Source organism: Sminthopsis crassicaudata, chromosome 4 (assembly GCF_048593235.1).
Source record: "Sminthopsis crassicaudata isolate SCR6 chromosome 4, ASM4859323v1, whole genome shotgun sequence".
Taxonomy (NCBI): Eukaryota; Metazoa; Chordata; class Mammalia; order Dasyuromorphia; family Dasyuridae; genus Sminthopsis; species Sminthopsis crassicaudata.
The window spans coordinates 296,465,568-296,488,675 of record NC_133620.1 but is presented as its reverse complement, the minus strand read 5'-3'; the positions used below and the strand labels follow the sequence as shown (position 1 = coordinate 296,488,675).

The window sequence follows — 23,108 nt, the reverse complement described above, 5'->3', positions numbered from 1 at the left end:
AATGGACAATAGATTGGTTTTGGACTATCTCTTGATTGTGGAAGGAGGCATATGTGTGATTGTTATTTACATATCCTCCTTCTAGGACTTCTGGAAATCTTTTACAAAACCATGTTGATTCATATTGTTTGTCATATCACTACTTGAATGTATAATCCATGTTTGTTACACCATATTAAGTCTGTGCCTGCTGTGGGGAAGAGTCATCACTAGTCATCACTATTAGCCTGTGCTTTATTGCTATATGCTTTTGTAATACCTCCCATGCATACCTGGTTTGTGCATACCTATTTCTAATAAGACCCTTCAACCCAGAAACCCGCTAATAATATCTGGGCTTGACTCCCCTCTTCCCTTTGGTGTTTTTCATCTCTTTTCCTGAGAAGTCAGGGAGGGCATGATCACCTCCTTTTTAGTACTTTCACCCCCTTTCCTATGAAGTCAGAGAGAGCCAGACCACCTATGTTCTAAAACAAAAGAAAGCCAGAGATGTAGAAGGCTGAAACTCTGAATAGGTGTACTTGAATCAGACAACTGAGCACTTAAGGCTAATTACCTATTTGATTCATATGAGACAATGACTCTATTAGCATATGGCTTTTCTCACAATTGACACTGGCTCAATGTTTGGTGTTAAGATAATAGTAGGCAAGGATAAGAAGATGGCTGAACAGGATGAGGAGGGAGGCAGGCTGATGGCTCTGGATTCGAGGATCCAGGATTCTGCTTGGCTGCCTCTTTACTTCTCCCCCTAAAGACCAAGGACTTTGATTTATCCTGATTCTGGCTGACCCTGAAACCCTCCAGAGAGCTAGCCTGTACTTCACACTCCTGCCTCCAGTCCTCTTGTCTTCTCCAGCATCTGAATCTTGTGGAACTATATTAAGTACTAAGTACATGTACTGAACTAGAGAACTATTAATCACCATGCTAAACTAAATAACCATTGTCTTATCAATTCCACTTAGCACCTTGTAAGAATCCTTGTTTCAAATACAGAGTTCTAGCCCGTAACATCTCCTGCTTTCTTTTGTTTTAGAACATAGGTAGTCATGCCATCCCTGGCTTCTCAGGGAGGTGAGAACCCCAAAAGGAGGTGATCACATCTTCCCTGACTTCTCAAAAAAGGGGTAAAAACACCAAAAAAGCAGGTGATCATGCCCTCCCTGATGTCTTAGGAAGGGAGATGAAAACCAAAAGAAAATGGGGAATCAAACCAGATTAGTGGGTTTCTGAAGGATCTCACTTTAAACAGGTATACATAAATCTATCAACATGGGAGTTATTACATAAGCACATAGCAATATAGCACAGGCTAGTAGTCATTTAACAAACAACATGGATCAACAAGAGGAATTATACATGTCCGTAAGTCCTAGAAATAGTCCAAAACCAATCTATTGTCCCTTATTTCATGTGTTAGGAATCCAATAATTCCTGCAAATTTTGGAGTCCTATAATAGTCTCATGTATCAGAAAATCCAATGAATCCTGCAGATTTTTAAGTCCTGTATCAGTCTTATCATGTCTCAGAGAATCCAATGATTCCTGTGGGTTCTGAAGTTCTGTAACAGTCTCATCAGCCATGTTCTTTCGGTGTCAGATGTTTCTTAGGTCTTCTCTTTTGTTTCAAGGTTGTTTTTTTCTTTTTCGGTATCTCTCAAGGTGCTTGTTGGCACCCATCTGATTCCTTCTCCATCTGTAAAAAGACAAGCAAACCCTTTGTCCCAAGCAGTTAATTTATCTAGTCCCTTCCATTCACCACTTTCTGGATTTCTCCTTATCTCCTGGCAATTACATTGTAACTGCTTGCACTGGACACTGCTCTTCTGTTGGGTTAAAAAGCCTATATTCTCCCCAGTTGTAATCCCTTTTTCCCATCTTATTGCTTCTCTGCTGATTGATCATGTAATCCCTTTCTCCCATCTGATTGCTTTTTGGCTAGTTGATCATATCAGAGTATTGAACTTCTAAAGACTCTCTGGGTGTAACCTTGGCTGCCATCATGCCCCACCTGTTTTTTATTTGAGGTCTTGGAGATGGACCCTGCCTCTCAGTTCCCTGGGTCAATCTACATTCTGAGGACCAATGGAAGCCCTTATTGCATTTTGGAGATAGAGTTTTGGGTCTTGTTCTCCCATCTTGTCCTCCCACTCTATCTCTTTGCCTACATTGAGCTCTCAGATGCCCTACTTTACTACATTGAAAGCATCAACAAATCTCTCTGGAAGTCCCTTGCCAAGAGAGACTCTGCCTTCGCATGTTCTGCATCATAGCTTGGGCATAAAAGACACTGTGGCACAGTGTCTTATGATCTCCTCTAAAGGAGCACCCTTGTGTAGTCCTAGTATATAATTATTTTACAAATCTCATTAGCATTTTCCTTAGCCAGTTGTATTATCATAATTCCTGTAGCTGCATTTTTTCCAATCATTCATATGGCACAGCTGTTTGCAGATGTCCCACAAAATCAGGAAAGGGTTCATTTGGACCTTGCTTTATTTTCGTGAAGGCTTCCCCTCTATCTTGTCCCAGGAGGATGCCCCATGCTTTGATAGCAGCAGCAACAATTTGCTCATATGCTATCAAAGGGTAATTAATCTGTGCTGGAGCTTCTGCATATTGACTTTTACCTGCTAGATGATCAAAGATGACTTGTATATTAACTCAGTTTGCTTATTTCATTAGGCTTGCATACTACATAGTTCACTATACTCTGAAAGCCACAACAAGTTTTGTCCAGATTCTAAACATGTCCTTACTGTAGATTTCTAATCATTAGGGGTTAAAATTTCATAATCCAAATTCTCTATAATGCTATCTTAAGACAAAGTAGCCTCATAAAGAATGCAACCTTTTTCAATCACAGGGTATGCGTCTATTAATTTAGATATATCCCATTCTTCTTTTTTAGCTTTAACTAGTGTCTTTTGTAATCTTGTCATTGCCTGTTTTATAGGTGGTGCTGATTATGTCACTGCTCCTCCCCCTCCTCCTTCTTCCTCCACCCATGAAGGGTGAATTGAGGGGAGAGGGTCATAAGATGGGTAATGCCCTAATGGCTCCTGCTGTGAAGCACCACACTCCTTAATTTCATCAGAATTGTACTTAGCTCCATTCTTGTCTAATTCTTCATCCTTTTAATCTAGTTTGTCAGTATCCTCTCCCTCCTGCTCTTCTTTTTTTTTTTTTATTCTCATACTTATGTAATTCCATAAAGCTAATTGTATTAAGTTATATAAAGAGAGTATCTCTTTAGGAATTGAATTAGGACCATTATCATTGTAATATTCACATAGTTGCTCTCCTACTAATTTCCATTCATCTGGATCTAATTCTTTTTCCTTTGAGAACCAGAGAGATGTATATTTTAATATTTCGAAGAGTTCAATGACCTTCATCTAAGTTACAATCAAACCTTGATTTTTTTATCAGTCTAACCATGCTTTTGACACATTTTCCTTGTGGTAGAGAAGTCTCCTTTTTAAACATTTGTCCCATATTTCAGCTGAAACACTACTTTAGCCCTTAACAAAGTTTCTTTCTTGTCTATTTTTGTACTTACCCTAATTTCTGGGTCACAGAGACTTTTTCACTGAACTCAGGATCAGAGACTTTCCCACTGAAATCAGGATCGGAGGCTTTTCCACTGAATTCAGGATTGTGTCAGCCCCACGTTGGGTGTCAAAATGTAAGGTTCTTGTTGGTTTTCTGGAAGTCTCTGGATGAGCCTTTGGTTCAGTTGAGTAATCACCAGGAGAATAGCCAGGTGTTTAAGTCCAAATTCTTTATTGTCTCCTTGCCTAGAACTGGGCAGCTTTCTAGAAAGCCTTTCAGACCAGCCTTGGTCTCAGTGGGGGAAGTGCAGGAGACCAGCCACCACGATGGTGTGAGATGAAGTGAATGAATCTGTCTCTCCTTGGTTCCAAGAGCTTGAACTCCCACCTCCAGTCCTCTTGTCTTCTCCAGTTCTGTCTCCAAGCATCTCGGTTCCTCAGGAGAGCCACCAAGAGCCTGACCGAAAATGTAATGAATCTTGTCCAGTCCTTACTGGCTGCCATATACTCTATTATAATTACATTATCATAGGTGTGAATCTAGTGGAACAATATTAAGCACTAAGTACATGTACTGAACTAGAGAACTATTAATCTCCATGCTAAACTAGATATCCATTTTCTTATCAGTTCCACTGAGTTAGCACCTTGTAAAAATTCTTGTTTCAAGTACAGAGTTCTGGCCCATAACACACATATATATATGTATGTATATATATATATATATATATATATATATATATATATATATATATATACACAAAATGTCCTATTTAGATAAGTGATCAAAGGATATGAAAAAAACAATTTTCAAAAGAAGAATTGCAAAGTATTCACAGCCACATGTAAGAACTCTCCACAGTACTACTACTAAGAAAAAAAAAAAAAAATCAAAACAACACTTTGAGCTTTTACTTCACATACTGAAACAGTAAAAATAATAATAGTCAATGTTGGAGGGGTTATGGAATTATAAACACACTAATACATTGTTGGTGGAGCTATGAAATGATACAACTGTTTTGGAAAACAATTTGGAATTATGAAAAGTGGCTAAAAGTCTAAAAGTTCTATATCCTTTTAACTAGATATTCTGTTACTGAATATGAAGACATATCCCTAGAAAGAAAAGTCCTCATATACACCAAAATATTTATAATAGCCCTTTTTTGTGATACCAAAGAATTGGAAACAAAGTATAAGTCCAACAATTGGAGGATGGTTAAAAGAAATGTGGTACATAACTATAATGGCATAATATTATACTATTAAGAAACAATATGTGTGAAGAATATAAGAAAGCACAGAAAGATCTGTATGAACTGATGCAGAGTGAAGAAAGTTAAGACAAGAAAGCAATATACACAATGACTTCTCAATCGTGTCTAACTCTTTGTGACCCCCATTTAGGGTTTTAGTGGCATACTGGAGTGGTTTGTCATTTCCTTTTCCAGCTCATTTTAATGGAAATCCAACAGGATTAAGAGACTTGCCAGAGTCATGGAGTTAGAATGTGAAGTCAGATATGAGCTCAGGAAAATCAGCATTCTGGACTCCAGATTCAGCACTCTATCCACTGCTACTATCCATTAATATAATATAAAATATTATGTAATAATATTTTATATTATTATATATCATATAATTATATATTATAATATATTATATAATAATAATATAAAATATTTATATAAAATAATATAATGCTATCCATTACTGCATAATGACTAGAACAATGTAAACAAAAAGTACAAAAAAGCATTTTAAAATATCAAAAATAAATATAACAAAATTAAAAAGATCAAGAATGATTTTAATGAAGGACATTCTAACCTGTCCTTTTGTGAAGATGATTTCACCAATATTACACATTACATTCACATTATATTCACATTACACATTTTCAGATTTTTTTCAATATATTGATCATAGTTATGCTGATTTTTTTTCTCTACAAAAATACCTCTTATATAGGATAACTCTAGGAATACTGAGGATAACTATGATGATATTGAGAAAGAGAAAATATCAATAAAATTTTTTTTTCCTGAGGCAATTGGGAGTAAGTGAATTGCCTAGGGTCACACAACTGATAAATATTAAGTGTCTGAGGTTAGATTTGAACTCCTGGTTCTCCTGACTTCAGGGCTGGCACTCTATTCACTGAGCCATCTAGCTGCCCCAATAAAAACATTTTTTAAAAGTTAAAAGGAAGTTCTCAAAGACAATTTCACTGAAGTAAACAGAAATAGGAAAAATATTAATAAAAAACACTTTTTTTGGATTTGGCCAATGTTTTACATGACTATACAAACTTGATACATGGTTGAGTCATTTAGGTCATATTTTCATGTAGTCTGGGTAGCAGTTCCTAGTTCGAAATAATCATGTGAATAATTCACAATGGCCTTTCTTTTTAGTAAAAAATAGGTAAGAAGAGGTTACATGCAAAATGAAAAGATAAAATAGACACCAGGGGTGGTAAATATGAAATAGAATTAGAAGAGCATATAGCTAGCAAGGAAAGGGTTTTTAAAAATTAACAATGGAAAAGACAAGTTCTCTAGGGAAATTCACAATTAAAAAGGGAAAAGGGAATACACCATGAGATGGGAGTATGCCATTAACTGCCTAAAAAAGATTTACCATCCTAAAAAATCTATAACAATGAGAAAGATACCATGAGGCAGACAAACCCAAAAGGGTTAGGGTTACCACTATCCACTGTAGCACTTAGCTGTCTGTTATAAGGTATGAGGGGGAGATTTTAGAGAGGGGAAATTGTCAAAGAAAGGAGAATTAGTGATAGTGATGTCAAAAAAAGAGAAAAGATCAGTAATGAAGCATTTTTAGAAAGCAAAAACAGAAGTTGATTCAGAGAGAAATAGAAAAAAATAGTGTTTGGAATATTCTTAATGTAATGTAAACATGTGAAAAGCAAGCTTTGAGTAATGGGTTTGTATGTATTACTCCTTTTCTGTTTTTTTATATATGAAAATGTTCAAGATATAATTCTTTTTCTAAAGAAATGAGCTCTAAATGGGAAATATGCAGTAAACACAAACTCATACAGGGAAAAACTAGCCAGGAAAAGATACTTCAGCTATGGATTTAAATTGATAGCAAAATACAAATCAATCCAAGTAGAGATTTTCTCAAGAAAGAATCTGTTTATGTGCCTGGGCACATAGAATTAATTATGCAACTGCAACACAATGGCATTGGCAAGCAACTGAGATGGGAAAAAATAGGTAATCTAAGGGAAATCAAAGGCCCAGCTCTTACATTTATGTGAAATCTGAGGTTAGAAAATTCTGAACTCAACTTTAAGAATATCATTTCAGCACAAGAGAGTACATGCTAATTTTGCCATATCAGAGGCTAATCAACTATAGAAGCTGAGGAAATAGAGAAGGTCAGTCTGGAAAAAGTGAGCAAATGTTTATGAAACTACAGTGAACAAACAGTACATCTCATGGCTGGTAAAGAAGGAAAAAAAAATTTCATTATGAGCAGTTGCTAAAAACATTATTTAAGTTAAATTTAAATACAATTTTAAAAAAAGACACAAACATATAAAATTGAGGAATAAACTAACTTTGCAAAGAGTAGTTAAACTAAGTGTAAGGAGGGGAGGGGGAGTAGACTAGAGCATATTCCATGTAAATATCCCATGCTGAGCCTATATCCTGGTCAATTCCAGTGAAATATGAACCATAATGCTGGTAAGTTTGTTGCTTTGGGATGATGTAGTAAATCTGAGATGATCCCGTGGTTCTTCAACTGGGTTGGACAATCTTTCTAGAAAAATATATAGGAGAAAAGCTTCAAAGATAGTACAGTGGCAAGTTGTTAAGACAACACAGAAGAGAGTGACTAAATCTTGGCTTTTTAGAGACTGTTGCAGTGCTGGTGAATTCAGTAGCCTTTGAGTTTTTCTCCATCTTCTACAAAATATTCCACTAATAAAAAGAAAGGATCAGGGGAGCAAGAAATCCATCTTCTATAAAGTTTGAGGGAACAGAAATGTAGTCAGGCACAGAGCTCATTTTGGATGCCCCAAACATTAAGATTGATTTCACAAACAGTTGTTTACAGATCCTGTTCTACCTGCACTCATAGGAATTATGAAGAAGTAATGGTCAAGATTGAAAACATGGAGTGTTACACTACATCCTACTCATTCTATGAAATATTGAGGAAAATTATTCGCATGACCTTTGACAAGACTAGACTGAGGGACAAGGACTATTCATGTTTGGAATATATCTGAAGTTTGCTAAGGAAATTGTTGGTGTCGACAGAAAAGTTGGTCTTTGGTCCAGAGCCAGCCAATAGACATCCCTGATTAGAATTGACTCCAGCATAGTGAATATAATGTCAAACATGATTGACAGATTAGTTGATTTTGTTTTTTTCTTTTTTTAAAAACTCTTTCTTAGATCTGGAAAGATTTACATGAACTAATGCTGAGCAAAACAAGCAGAACCAGAAATATTGTACTAGCAAGATTATGCAATGATCAACTATGAAAGGTTTGGTCCTTCTCAGTGCTTCAGTGATCCAAGTCAAACTCAATAAACTCTGGAGAGAAAACACCATCAGAATCCAGAAAGAAAACTATGGAGATTGAATGTAAATCAACACATTCTATGTTCACTCCTTTTTTCTGTTTTTTTTTCCCTCTCTTGTGATTTTTTCCTTTTGTTTTGATTTTTCTCTTCTAACATTATTCATAAAGAAATATATATTTTTTAAAAGTTAATATGCACGTATAACCAGGAAAAAAATAAAAAACTTCTTTGTAACAAGTAATGCTTTGCTGGATAGGTGGAATGAAAAATATATATATACATATACATATATATAACTTTCAGAAATGAAGGTTATATAAAAACAAAAGATAATTTTTTTTCTTAAAAGAATCAACTGCTGTCTAATTAAGGTTCTGCAGGATATTGCAAAGTGGAACGAAGTACCTGAACACCCTAACCATCCTAGCAGCCTATAAAGAAGCAGACAAGAGGAGAGAATCACTTTTAGCCAAGGTAACTACCTGTATGGAGACAGACCATCCAGTTCCCACACACCTACTTTAGCAAAATCTTGAAATTTATGCCAGATTAAATGATGACTATGAAATCTAATAAGAAATTATAAGTGATTCCTTCCACTCCAGAACTTCACACCCCGCCCCCCCCCCCAAAAAAGTCAATTACAATTGACAATTACCAGTAATACAAAAAGAAGCTACTAGCAACAGCTGACAGCAGTACAGGCAAAAGAGGCCAAACTTTCAGTGCATCAGTGACATGTCAGAGACACATGTAGCTCATAAGACTCTGTCTAAAGACACCTTACAGGAGCCTCTGAGAGAGCCTCAGAGAGATCCAAAAGCATCTTAGAGCTTCAGAGAACATGGAGGTATGGCAGTGATCAGACTAGTATGAGCTAGTACTTTGTCTTGGACATTAGCCCTGAAGATCCAGCAATCTAAGCTTCCTATTACAAGATATGCTTAATCATGGGATATAGAAATGAGCACAGTAACCCAGGGGGTCCAAAGAGAGATCCAACAGGGCTAACTGTCACATCCCAAAGTGTCACAAGAGGCAGATCCTGGTCTTGACACAATTAACTAAATCTAGAAAAATTAAAACAAAATAAAACAACAACAAAACAACCAGCCTTAAAAAAGTTATTAGTATGGCAGAAGTTAGTGTTATACTTAACACTATATATCAAGATAAGATCGAAATGGGTTCATGATCTAGATATAAAGAATGATATCATAAACAAATTAAAAGAACATAGGATAGATCTATGAAGAAGAAATTTGTGACTGGAGATCATTATTGTTCACAAAACAGATAATTTTGATTATATTAAGTTAAAAAGTTTTTGTACAAACAAAACTAATGCAGACAAAATTAGGAGGGAAGCAATAAACTGGGAAAACATTTTCACAGCCAAAGGATCTGATAAAGGCCTCATTTCTAAAATAAAATAATAAAATAAAATTTATAAGACTTCAAGCCAATTCATCTCCAATTGATAAATGGTCAAAGGATATGAACAGACAATTTTCAGATAAAGAAGTTGAAACCATCTCTAGTCCTATGAAAAGATGCTCTAAATCACTATTGAGCAGAGAAATGCAAAATAAGGCAACTCTGAGATATCAATACATACCTCTCAGATTGGCTAAGAAGACAGGAAAAGATAATGATGAATGTTAGAGGGGATGTGGAAAAACTGGGACACTAATATATTGTTGGTGGAATTATGAATGGATCCAACCATTCTGAAGAACAATTTAGAACTATGCCCAAAGGGTTATCAAACTGTGCATACCTTTTGATCCAGCAGTGTCTCTACTAGGCTTATAACCTAAAGAAATCTTAAAGGAGGGAAAGGGACCCACATGTGCAAAAATGTTTGTGGCAGCCCTCTTTGTAGTGGCAAGAAACTAGAAACTGAGTGGATGCCCATCAACTGGAGAGTGGCTGAATAAGTTATGGTATATGGATGTTATGGAATATTATTGTTCTATAAGAAACAATAAATAGGATAATTTCAGAGAGGGCTGAAGTCATGAACTGATACTAAGTGAAATAAGAAGAACCAGGAGATTACTGTACACAGCAACAGCAATATTTTACAATGATCAATTCTGATGGACGTGGCTCTCTTCAACAATGAGATTCAAACCAGTTTCAATGATCTTGTGATCAAAAGAGCCATCTATACCCAAAGAAAGGACTGTGGGTACACACCTGTCAGATTGGCTAAAATGACAGGAACAAATAATGATGAATGTTGGAGGGGATGTGGGAAAACTGGGACACTGATGCATTGTTGGTGGAGTTGTGAAAGAATCCAGCCATTCTGGAGAGCAATTTGGAACTATGCCCAAAAAGTTGTCAAACTGTGCATACCCTTTGACCCAGCATTGCTGTTATTGGGCTTATATCCCAAAGAAATACTAAAGAGCGGAAAGGGACCTGTATGTGCCAAAATGTTTGTGGCAGCTCTTTTTGTTGTAGCTAGAAGCTGGAAGATGAATGGATGTCCATCAATTGGAGAATGGTTGGGTAAATTGTGGTATATGAAGGTTATGGAATATTATTGCTCTGTAAGAAATGACCAGCAGGAGGAATACAGAGAGGCTTGGAGAGACTTAAATCAACTGTTGCTGAGTGAAATGAGCAGAACCAGAAGATCACTATACACTTCAACAACAATACTGTATGAGGATATATTCTGATGGAAGTGGAAATCTTCAACATAAAGAAGATCCAACTCACTTCCAGTTGATCAATGATGGACAAAAATAACTATACTCAGAAAAGGAACACTGGGAAGCGAATGTAAATTGTTAGCACTACTGTCTATCTACCCAGGTTACTTATACCTTCGCAAGCTAATACTTAATGTGCAACAAGAAAATGGTATTTGCACACATATATTGTATCTAGGTTATATTGTAACACATGTAAAATGTATGGGATTACCTGCCATCGGGGGGAGGGAGTGGAGGGAGGGAGGGGATAATTTGGAAAAATGAATAAAAAAATTTAAAAAAAAAAAAAAAAAAAGAAAGGACTGTGGGAACTAAGTGTGGTTCACAACATAGCATTCTCACTCTTTCTGTTATTGTTTGTTTGCATTTTATTTTCTTCATTTTCTTTTCTGATTTGATTTTATTTTTCTTGTACAGCAAGATAATTACATAAATATATATGCATATATTGGATTTCTACATATATTTCTACTATGTTTAACATATATCGAACTATTTGCCATCTAAGGGAGAGGGTGTGAGAAGGAGGGGGAACTGGAACACAAGATTTTGCAAGGGCTAATGTTGCAGAATTATCCATGCAAATGTTTTGAAAAATAAAAAGCTTTAATAAAAAAATTTTTTTTAATTATTATGGCTTAGAGATCGCCTTCAAAGAAGGAGAGAATAATTTTATAGTAACTGTAAACAATGAGACCAAGGAAAAAATATTTTTCTCAAGAACTACAGAAATACTTAGAAAAAAATGAAATGAACAAATTTTTAAAAAGGAAATTAAAAACATTAAAGGAAAGAACTAGAAGGAGAACAAGTAGTTTAGAACAAAAAGTGGTAAACCTTATCCACATTATAGATTGCCTGAAAGCTAAAATAAACTAAACAAAAATCAGAAACTCCATGAGACAGCAAGAAATATCACAACAAAATCAAAAGATTGGAAAAAATAGAAGAAAATATAAGATACTTGATATCAACAAAGTAGCCTGCAAAACAAATCAAGAACGGATAACTTAAGGCTCATTGGACTTCTAGAAACTGTGACAAAAAAACTGACCTACTATATTTACAAAAAACGAAAACTGCCTGGATAAGGCAAAGTGAAGATTGAAATAATATACCTGTTTCAAAAAACAATTTCACATAATCAGACAAAATTGATTAGTCAAATGGTTCTGCTCAACTATTTTTCTTTGTTACAAGTCAGGAATAGGGTGTAATAGTCAAAAATGAATATATCATAAAAACAGAATAAAAATGTAAAAATAAAAAATATTAACCACAATATACTTAAGTGTGAATCTAGGAAGGGACATTCACATTCCCAGTGTGAAAAGAAAAGCCACAAAAAGGGTAGAAATTCTGAGCTGGGAATAGAAATTTAAAACCTTGAGTAATATTCCATTTCATCCTCTAATTAATTTCAGACCTATCTAGTGAGGGGTTAATCAAAGCTATGTTTCTGCTGCTACTGCTTCCTAGGAGAATCTAAAGCAGGGTTAAGAGTCTTTGGGTTGTCACCAAGCAGTCAATTGTCATACTGAGAAGAAAAGAGTGCATCTTTCAGGAGCTTCTCCTTCTATCTTACTCCACATCTCAAAACTGCTCTACATTTTTACTCGTCTAATCCTCTTCTATTTCTGTTTCTAAGGAAATGGTGGTGCTTCTCCTACTCTACTTGTGTCCTTTGCCAATATCTTTTAAAATATCTTTTAAAAAATTAATTTTTTCCAATTACAATTTAAAAATTTTAACATTTATTTTTTGTTGAGTTCCAAATTCTCTCCCTCCCTCCTTCCACACCCTACTCCTTAAGAAGGCAAGCAATTTGATATAGATTAGACAATACTTGTATCCTTGATATCATTCCCTTTTAAGAGGGAATCAATTGTTCCCTCTTTCATCTCATTATCACCTTTAAGTCCTCCCAATCTGTCAGTTGTTTTCCCAGTAACAAAAATCATGTTCAGGTTTAACCCACCCTTAAAAATCTCTTCTATGATTCTACCTCCACAAAATGCCTCCAGAGTAAAATAGAAAAACTCTTGAACTTGCAATTTTAAGTTTTCTACACTATTACCCTACCTACTTTTCCAGTCTTATTTCATATTACTCAGCTTCTCATATTTCTGTTTCTGTCATATTCAACCAGTCAGTCCCAAAGTGAACATCCATCTCTCCATAAATTCACATAGGCTAATAACTATCCATATCTTTGCTTCTCAGTATCTGTCCTAAAATATATGCTTTCTAAAGGCAAGCTCATTTTTTTCTTTGTATCCCCAATGTACCTCCCTAGTACAGCACTGTGCACATAGTAGATATTTAATAAATGAGTGTTTAATTGAACTGAATCCATCCTGTGGAAGTGTGGCTTATTCTTCTCCAACTCTATTAGCTACACTCTCACATTAGACATCCCTCTCATTCTGCCTCTACCCTCCCAGTCACTTTGACCTATTCCCAAACCTGGATCTGTCGAGCCAACTTCAGAAAAGGAGTCAAATAAGAAGACTTGGCAAGACGTAGGATTGACTCAATGTGCTTTACTCCTTTCTTGACCAGTTGTGTACTAATTCCAGACAAGTCCATGCACCGGTTGAGCCAGAACTCGATTTCCTCCAGAGGGCCCAAGTTTTCACCAGTGTCTACTGCTTCCTGAGCACTGAGTACCTCCTTTATCTGTCGAGTCCAATGCACCATGGAAGCTAAAGGAGAAAATGTACTGTAAAAGGGGATGCCAGTAGCCTCCACTCAACCTCTTCCCCTTTTCTACTACCTTTCTTTTTCTCCCTAATTTCACTCATTTCAGTGGTGGTCTGAATCATCATGACTCCACATGGGATTTTCTTGGTAAGGACAATTTTATAGCTAAGGAAACTGGGGTAAAACAGGGTTAAGTGACTGCCCGGGGGTCACACAACTAAATGTATGAAGCCTATTTTGAACTCTCCTTAGGGCAGGCACTCTATCCATTCTATCCTAAGTGGTGACCTACATCCTCCTAATATCATCCCCAAACTCCCACCAAATACATCCCTCTTTTTCTTATACTTTATCATCAACCATTCCAATTTGGTCTTTTCTTATTTCTTGGGCTTCTAGGATACACACACACACACACACACACACACACACAGCATCAGAATGAAGTTCTTACTCTCTAATCGTTGTACAGCTTCTTGTCCTTCACTACTACTTCTGGACTCATGTTCATGGCTTCCATGGGAATGTAAAGGACAGATCTGTGTCCCTCCAGCTATATACGAGTATCTGGAGAGATAACAGAGGTTCATAGAATGGAACAAAACTTTTTTGGCTTCAGTCCCTATCTAATGTTGGAAGTTGGGGGGAGAGAAGGTGGACAGATGCAAACTATTACATTAAAAAGGATTAGAAGTTAAAACCTCAAGTGAACATATTTTAAAATTCTGCGGCAGGGCTAGCAAGGCAAGGAGATCTGGAGAAAGGAAGATTCACAGATGAATGACTAGCATTATTTTTCCTCATAGGATAAATTCAAAGAATTACATTAGAGCCTTATACTCTCCTTGGCCCAGACATGTACAAATCACTCATTATCGCTTCATAGCTTTTTGTTATTGTTCAGTCATTCTTCAGTTGTAATTGACTCTTTGTGATCGCCATTTGGGGTTTTCTTGGCAAAACTACTGAGCGATTTGCCATTTCCTTCTTTAGTTCACTTTGCAAATGAGGAAAACTAAGGCAAACAAGGCAAAGTGACTTGCCCACAGTCACACAGCTTTTAGATATCTGAGACTTTATTTAAAACCAGATCTTCCAACTACAGGCCCAGCATTCTAACCACTGACCCACCTGGCTCTCTCTCAGGGGAGAGCCAACAAAATAAAGCATCTTCATTGGCAGGAAACAGCTAGGTCAAGGGACATGCTCTGTGTTCCACTCCAAACTAACCCAAGGCATCTATTCTTCTTACCCCACTTATGACACTTTTATTCAGCCAACTCTTTTAAGGTTTACAAAAATCCCAAGCAGTCCAGTGTGCAAATGGTACTATTCCCATTTTGTAGATGAGGCATCTCCACCTCTCCCATGTCCCTTACCTGTCAGGCAGGCCAAGAACTTGTGAAGATGGGAGGAAAACTGGTTTCGGATGCTCTCAGGCCAAGTGACATTGCCAAAAATCTGTGGGGCATAGATGCCATTGAGTAGACGAAGTAGAGCTGGGATATGGGAACCTCGAACTGTCCCAAACTGCACAGTCACCTCAAAGTTCTCAGGGGTGATGGGGACAGGCAACTGTCGAATGAAGTAGTTAAGCTGGTTCTGAGTCTGTAGGAGAAGGAACAGGTTAGACCTTGGCTTTCCCACATATGACCTGCATCATCAGCTAACAGTCTGCATATGTGTGACCTACTGTTATCCTAGGAATTTTCAGGGTAGGATTAAAGCACTAGGCCAAATTTCCAGAATTTATGGAGAATAAATAGGTAGTATACCAGCTTTAAATGGGAAGATCTTCTGATAGAGAACAGGGGAAGAAAAAAAAAAAGTACATGTGGTAGCTATACAATAAAAATGGAAATATTTTGAAGTTACATTGTTACTATATAATGCTTTAGCATTTTCAATACTTTTCCAGATAACTTTGTGAGATGGGAGGTAATGCAAATATTATTATTTCCATTATATAAATGAGGAAACTGAGGCTCTGAGAAGTTAAATGACTTTTGTAGGGTAATGGAGTTAGTTAAGTATCAGAGCCTCAGATTCAAAACCAGGTCTCTCTTAATCCTAAATTTGGCACATTTTAAATTTTCTATACAATCATTTTCCATATGATCATTAATAATCATTAATGAACAACTTATGATTACAATTCAGAATAGATGAAATGGGGACGAGTGGGGCACTGAGTTTTATGGTCATGGAATAATAAAGAAAAAAGCTAAGTAAAGATTCTGAGAGCAGCTGATTTAAGCAAGCCAGGAATCCTTTCTGGGTCTCAGTTTCTTCATCTTATAAACATGAAATCTGGTCAGCTGATTCTGAAGTTCCTTCTAGTTCAGACAATCTATATGTATACCTGAATGGGCATCCCCAGTTCTAGCTTAAGTCCTGCACAGGGGTCAATGAATACTGTGAGAATGGGCTCTCCAGGCTCCATTATAAACTCATCCAGGATCTGATTATGCTCCTCTGTCCATATAGAATCTGCTAGGCCTGTCAACACCATTCGGCTTCGGAAGAACAACTTCTGTCAAAGGAAAAGAACAAAAAACCCTAAGATAAACTGTTAGGTTCTTACTAAGTGCTAAATCTGTATTTAACAGTTCTCTAGTTCAGGCCTTTACTGGGAGTTTTACCCTTTCGAACTTCTGGGGAGGAGCTTGCATGCTTAGGAGGAGCAAGTTCATTGGTTGAACGTTATCCCACGCCCATTCTCTGGGAGGATAAAAGAGGGCAGCACTCGAGAGATTAAGGAGTCTCTACACGAGGTCAGAGTTGGTGGCAGTTGTGACATCAGCTCTCCATCCAGAGAGCAATTGGCAGTTTCTGGAGACAACAGCACATTACAATAACCCTGTCCAGATAACCTGGAATGACTTACATGTACAGATGTAAAGTGAAGTGAGAAGAACTAGGATCCCATGAGAAGATGGGACAACTACCTAGAATCAGAGAGAACTGCTTAGGTTAAACTCATTATTTCCTATTTGTTGTGTGGGCATTTTTGGCAACTGCATCTGAATTTGGAAAGTGCTAAATAGTGGTGGCAGAAAGTCTGATAGTAACCAGATCACAAAAATTACATATTATAAATTCCACTGGACTGGTAAGTCTAGACATGGGACAACAATATCCTTTCTCACACTACCTCCTCCCTCATTACTCTAGGTAATGGTCCTAGACTTAAGAGCTCTCTCTGGTTATTCTCTCTCCACACCAAGCACGAATCAGGAACTGCCCAGATATAGCTGAAAACATGAAAGATAATCAAGAAGATGAGGGCTATACTTAAGAGCATTTAATATTTTTATATACCATGTGGCCATGATAGAAATAAATTAAATGCCTATCTCCTATGAATGTAGGCACTGCTATCTGAAAAAGGAGATTCTAAATGTGGGATAGAGCCCTAAAATTCCACATTTTGGGGAACATTTCCTAGTTCAAATTACAAAGGGCACATTTCAAACTGCCTAGCCATGAACAAAAATATCATTTGAGCTTTTGTTGCAGTGATAGATCAGAAATCCAAAAGATCCTGCAGAAAAGTGACAAACTTGAATTATCTTATTTCTAGAGTTAAGATATTATCAATTGGAAATGATTGTTGATGGAGATGAGCTGACCATTCCAGAGGGCACTTTGGAACTATGGCCAAAGGGCTATTAAACTGTGCATACCCTTTGATCCAGCAGCAACTCTACTGAGCCTGTATTCCAAAGAGATCATAACCGAAAGGAAAGGACCCCGAAGTGCAAAAATATTTGTATTGGCCCTTTTTGTAGTGGCAAAAAACTGGAAATTGAGTGGATGTCCATCAGTTGGAAAATGGCTGAATAAGTTATGGTATATGAATGTAATAGAATATCATTGTTGTATAAGGCTGATTTCAAAAAAGTCTGGAAAAACTAGTGAACTGATGCTGAATGAAGTGAGCAGAACCAAGAAAAAATTGTGTACAATAATAAGATTAGGTAATGATTAATTCTGAGGGACTTGGCTCTTTTCAACAATGAGGTGATTCTAGGCAATTCCAATAAACTTGGGATGGAAAATGCCAACAACATCCAGAGAGAGAACTATGGAGGCTGAACGTGGATCAAAGCATATTTTCACCTTTTTGTTGTTATTTACTTGGTTTTTGATCTTTTGATTTTTTTTTTTTGTGCAGTATGCCAAATATGGAAATATGTTTAGAAGAACTGCACATGCTTAACCTAAATCAGATTACTTACTGTCTAGGGGAAAGGGGAAGGGGAAAAGAAAAGGAGAAAAATTTGGAACACAGAACTTTGCAGAGATGAATATTAAAAGCGATCTCTACATGTATTTGGAAAAAAAAAAATACTATTTTTTGAAAAAAGGAAATAAAGCTGGAAATCATTCAAGGAATCATCTGGCTATCATACCCTTAAGCATAACCCAGCTAGGGAGATTTGGGAGTCAATCCAAGGAAAAGAGAACTGTTGAGGTTAGACTAAAAGATTTCTAAAAAGACAATGAACATTTAATTTTTTTAAAGGGGGGGGGCAGCTAGGTGGCGCAGTGGATAGAGCACCAGCCCTGAATTCAGGAGGACCTGAGTTCAAATTTGGTCTCAGACACTTAACACTTCCTAGCTGTGTGACCTTGAGCAAGTCACTTAACCCCAGCCTCAGGAAAAAAAAAGAAAAAGAAATAAAAATTTAAAAGGGGGGGGGAGGTTCCCAACTTGTAATACTTGTTGCAATCTTTCTATTTCTTCAGATAGAAGTGGAATGCTAAACTCAGTGGAGTCCTTCTGCTTACCAAATCTATCTCTTCCTCAAATATATCTTCTCTTTCTTCTTCTTCTTCTCCTCTTCCTTCTTCTTCTTCTTTTACTACCATTTCTTCTTGGTCATCACTACCTGTGTCTGAGGGAAACCAAAAAAGTATGAGGAGACATCCTTCTCCTTTATTTTCCAATTAACACTGGAGTTATAAGCATCCAGCTTCTCACCTTCCATTAATCCATGAACCTAGTTCCATGGGCCCCAGAAGTCCTGCCTTGGGAAATGGTTCTACTCCAAGACCCACGCAGTCCCATCTCACTTATATTTACTCTCTTGGTTGTCAAAATCAAAGATTTCTGCTTCTTTCCCTTTTGAGTTCACAGAGGAAAACCAAATGAAGTTCCTGCTACTTGTTGAATTAGACAGAGGCATAAATTGCCTGTCCAAAAGTAAAGAAGAATCAGAAAGTTTTCAACTGGACAGGAAATTATTTTCCAAGCTGGTGAAAACAACTAAAAGACTTGACAAGTCATATTAGGCAGCTAATGTTAAGATATACAATTAAGTGATGTAACTCTTGAGAATCAGAAGTGCATTACAGAAAGAATAATGTGGAACTGAAATAGGGAAGAATGAAAGGGAGACAAAAACCACCTCAATAATTTATGAACTGAAATTCTACATGGAGTGAACAGAGTCAATGAAAAGAGAAGTAAAAGAAGATGTTTTATTCTGTTCTGTGAACTAGACTGGACCTCTCCAGGTCTGAAGCTAGGCAAAAACAGGTAATTCTAGAGCAGTTTTAGAGATTTCTAGCTTTTCATATTTAGTAGCTTAAGATACCTTCAGTCTAACCTTTACTCCTCCCACCCCCCTTCCTTCTATTATTTTATATATGTTCCCTAATAGAGTTATTCCTAAAGACTCCTGAGGCAGGACTATATCTCTGACTGTCCCCTTCATTTTAAGACCTTCAGTTTTATTTATTCCTGAAATTGTGAACTTCAGGGAACAAGGACACTTTAAGCTGTTTCCATTTGAGCAAACAGAATAAAAATGAAAAAGATATTCTTGCATATTTTAAGGCCCTAATCTTAAAACCAAATACTCATCTGGACTTAGCTCGGTGCTATGCCATGCCATACTGGCTTACACCCTCAGAATGTTACACCCTGTAACACAGAACCCACTGCATTTTAGCACGTACAAGTCCATGCAGAAACTCTAAATTCAGTAATGTGTTACTCTGCTAGTCACATTGCTGCCTCCCAAGTCCAAGAAAGAAATCAGGAGGTAATCTCAGACAGCCCCCATCTTCCTTCTCTTCTCCACTCTAAGCTGATGGTGTGGCTTTCCCTGCTTCCTCCTGTCCCTATTTCTATGTTCCTGACAAAAAAGGGGGCTGAAAGATAGCAGAGCCTAGAACAAAAAAAAAAAAAAAAGCTGCTCAACATCTCAAGATGGGAGGGAGGGGAGAGGAGGGAAGGGGACAGGGAACAAAGCAGGCTGGGTTTCCATGGTAGCAGGTTTAATGGAAGAAAAGAAACACTATTTGTTTTGCCACTAAAGATGGAAATGGAATAAAATGAAAAAAAGGAAAAAAGGCCGGGCTGTCTTCAGTGGAGAAAATGCTTGGGAATAAAAGGACGGGAACCCCTCAAAGAAAGATATAACTGGTGAGTTTTTAGCACACTAAAAGGAAAACTAAGGGAGACAGAGCATAAGGTTACCCAAAAGGTAATTATACAGGATTCGGTATGACTAGAACTCTGCTGAAGTCAGGACCCAATCACCCATTATGTTCAGGCTTTTTTTTCGTTTTTCATATTCCTCAAACCAAAAAGGGTTTGTTCCTATTCCTCCTAAACTCAAACACTCTACTTTCAAGTAGCTATCTCCTCATTCTCCCAAGCGCCTAATTATCTTACTAATATTCTCTCCTAAAGATGTAACATGGCCCTCCCAAAAATATAAACATACCGATTGCTATGGGAGGTTCCTCCTTAGGAGACTCTGGTTCTGGCACTGACATTGCCTGAGGACTTACAGCAGGTTGGACTGATGCCCTGGAAGTTAACCTCCGCTTCTTAACAGTGCTAGGTTTGGATGCCATGGTGCAGACAAGACCTGGAGAGATGCTACAAGTTATACGTGGCTTCCTGGTCCCTCCTCAAAACTCAGTTTTCCAACATAATTCTGTTGTTAACAAATAAAAACTATGCCACTACGACATTCTGTTTACAATTTTAGCTGGGGAACACCAATCAGTTCAAACAATTTTGTGCCATGCCAGATCTTCTCTTTTCTTGAAGATACTTCATCCAGAGAGGTTAATGATTAAAGTTAGCCTTGACTGCATGTCTATTGAAGACACTATGATCTATTAAAGGGATGGGTTAGGTAGTGGTGTCTCCTTTCTATGAATTCCATAGGCTTGATCAGAGGTACTAAGAATAGGGAATGTACAGGCAAGAATAACCAGTTGGATAATATGGTTGCCTATGACCTCTCCACTTCATTTGCCACAGTTGAGAAAAAATGAATAAAAGCTGAAAGGAGAAGAGAAATCAGGAGCTGCCCACTCCTTTTAATCAGTCCCCACTATATCAAATAACTGAGTTAAAAATTTAAGGTATTTCCCCATATTTAGCTATCTATAGACTCACTTTTTACATCAAGTTATTTCCATTTCTATTTTAAGACTAAAGATTGGTAGGATAATTATCTTCACCCCAAAGTCTCCAATTTCTCTACACAAAATGGACAAAGAAAAGCCAAAAAGACTCTGAGAAAATGAATTGGCCCTTTAGTTTATAATTCCTGTTTGCAGTTGGCCAGATAGTCGTTATAAATAAGAAAAAGAATGATTATTTGCCCTGAAAATAGACTCAAAGGCTATTAACAACAGCTAGAAGGATAAAGGTTGGTGATCAGGGTCTTTCTAATACTGAAATGATTATAACATCTTTTCTCTCAGAATGAGAGGCTCTTAGATTTCTCCATAATTTCTCTGAGTTTCCACTGAAATATTCAGAAACTATGGCATCAGTGGAGTTAAAAAAAAAAAAAAAAAGGGAGGGGGGATTCTCTTTCTCCTCCTAAATCTATGCGTTCCTTGAATACCTACTGAGTAACTTGGCTTCAGTATTTCCATTCACCCTCACAGAGCCACCTGTTGCTTCCTTACTCTTTCCTCAGGGGGTCTCTAGGGGGCACTGGTCCTAGGTTTTTAATTGATTTGGGCAGTGCTCCAATTAGAAGCAATCTGTTAAATCTATCAATAAAAACCAACTCAAGTTATCTAGCATTATCCTCCTCCACGATTCTGGACCCAATGATTAGTTCCGACTGAGAGTTTTTTAAGTTCTTCTCTTAAAGCTCTTTCTAAGTGTTTCACTCCATTCCCGACTGAAGACCTAAGATCAGATTACATCTGCAAATCGAAGTCAATGACAATTTCTGTTGTTTTTATGACTTAATGTTCTTTCTTCCAAACGGACCGCTTCAAAGAAGAAAAGTCATTCCCTTTTAACCACACCGTCCCCACCCCCTCACTCCGCCACCTCGTCCCCTTTAACTTCCTTCCCCGTCCCGCTCCAGAATTCTCACTTTCAGAATGACTTGTTAGGACAAGTGCCCCCCAGCTCCCGTCCACAATTACCTTCACCCTTTGAAAACTATTTCCCTTCCCACCCTTTCACCGGTAGACAGCGTAGCTCCAATTCGGAGTTAGCCCTGCGTGGTCACAGCCACAGCTCGAGCACCCCACGCGTCGCCATGGCAACCGCCCGCCGGGAGGCTGGAGCGAGTTGGCCCGGGGAGTAGGGCGGGGCCACAACGCGAGCATTCAACGACCCTGGATCTAGAAGAAAGATGGGGGTGGAGCGTTCTCCAGCTGTAGTTCCCCCTCCAATTTCCCTTCCCCCCAACACTCCCCCTCCCAGCCGTTTCACTTTGGGGTGGTGCGGGCAGTTGTTGTGAGGAGGGAAGAGTATGGGCCCAGAAGAACAATGAAACTCTCTTCCTCCCCCCTGGAGCTTGTAGGAATGAGTGTGGGGAACCGGGGCGCCGGCCCACTGGGCTGGCGGCTGTCGGAGGCGAAGCTGACTGCAGATGGCGCCTAGGCTCCTGGAGACCTGCAAGGCTACAAGACCCAAATCTTGCCTTGTTCCCTTTGCCCGGGATTTCCAAGCGGCCCAGGCTCCCTCTGGGTCTGAAGGAAAACTCGGAGCTGAAGCTCGTCAAGCCGTTCCTTTTTCTTCCTTCCTACCTTTTTTTTTTTTTTTTTTTTTTTTTCCGGACGGGAGTCTAAGATTCAGGGAGCTTGGGGAGGTTGGGGAGGGAGGAAGAACGAGGGTAACTGGATTCCTGGGATGGAATACGGGTTGGATTCTGAGTTTAGGGGCTCAGTTTGGAAAGAATGTATATATGGGGCTAGAAAACCAAAGTGCGTTTTATGGGGGGAGGGGGAAGGGGAATGGAGTGGCAGGGTGGACGAGGGAAAATTGGACTCTAGTGGAAAGGTAGGCCCGAGTCTCTATCCTCTTTCCCCCAAATGGAACAACACTTGGATTTGAGAAGGGTGACCAACTCCGTTAAGGACCTCCTCCCCAGGGATGACTTTTAGAAGGGCGTTATATCCACTAGAAATAAGGAGAGGAGGGTGGGGGTGCAGATTTATTTTTTGCTTGGGGGCGGGGAGGGAACAAAGCCCTAGGGGAAATCACTGACAGAAGGTTGGGGCTAGTAAGGAGCTCTGGGAGGGATAGAGGAGGAGAGATGACC

At 38.0% G+C, this 23,108-nt stretch overlaps 2 protein-coding genes across 3 annotated transcripts in view; both read right to left on the bottom strand.

Moving 5' to 3' along the window:
- The window catches only part of LOC141566784 (dynein axonemal heavy chain 2), a 117,936-nt gene extending 103,824 nt beyond the window's left edge, over positions 1-14,112 (bottom strand). Inside the window, exons 1-2 of the mRNA XM_074311828.1 lie at positions 14,018-14,112; positions 13,327-13,565 (exon numbers count right to left, since the gene is read on the bottom strand). Coding sequence (XP_074167929.1) covers positions 13,327-13,560 — 234 coding nt within the window. The 5' untranslated portion in view covers positions 13,561-13,565; positions 14,018-14,112. The remainder of the gene's footprint in view (positions 1-13,326; positions 13,566-14,017) is intronic.
- A 712-nt stretch (positions 14,113-14,824) lies between these two features.
- LOC141566790 (dynein axonemal heavy chain 2-like) lies at positions 14,825-22,485 on the bottom strand. 2 transcript variants are annotated; one of them, XM_074311861.1, is made up of 5 exons: positions 21,985-22,485; positions 20,304-20,450; positions 18,358-18,458; positions 15,926-16,096; positions 14,825-15,171 (listed from the first exon to the last, which is right to left on the bottom strand). In XM_074311861.1, the coding sequence occupies exons 2-5, from the start codon at positions 20,434-20,436 to the stop codon at positions 14,893-14,895; spliced, it is 684 nt and encodes a 227-aa protein (XP_074167962.1). In that variant the 5' UTR covers positions 20,437-20,450; positions 21,985-22,485; the 3' UTR covers positions 14,825-14,892. The 2 variants fall into 2 exon arrangements, with proteins under 2 accessions (XP_074167962.1, XP_074167961.1); XM_074311860.1 differs by having other exon boundaries at positions 14,838-15,171; positions 18,358-18,464; positions 21,985-22,480.
- Between the last annotated feature and the right edge of the window lie 623 nt (positions 22,486-23,108).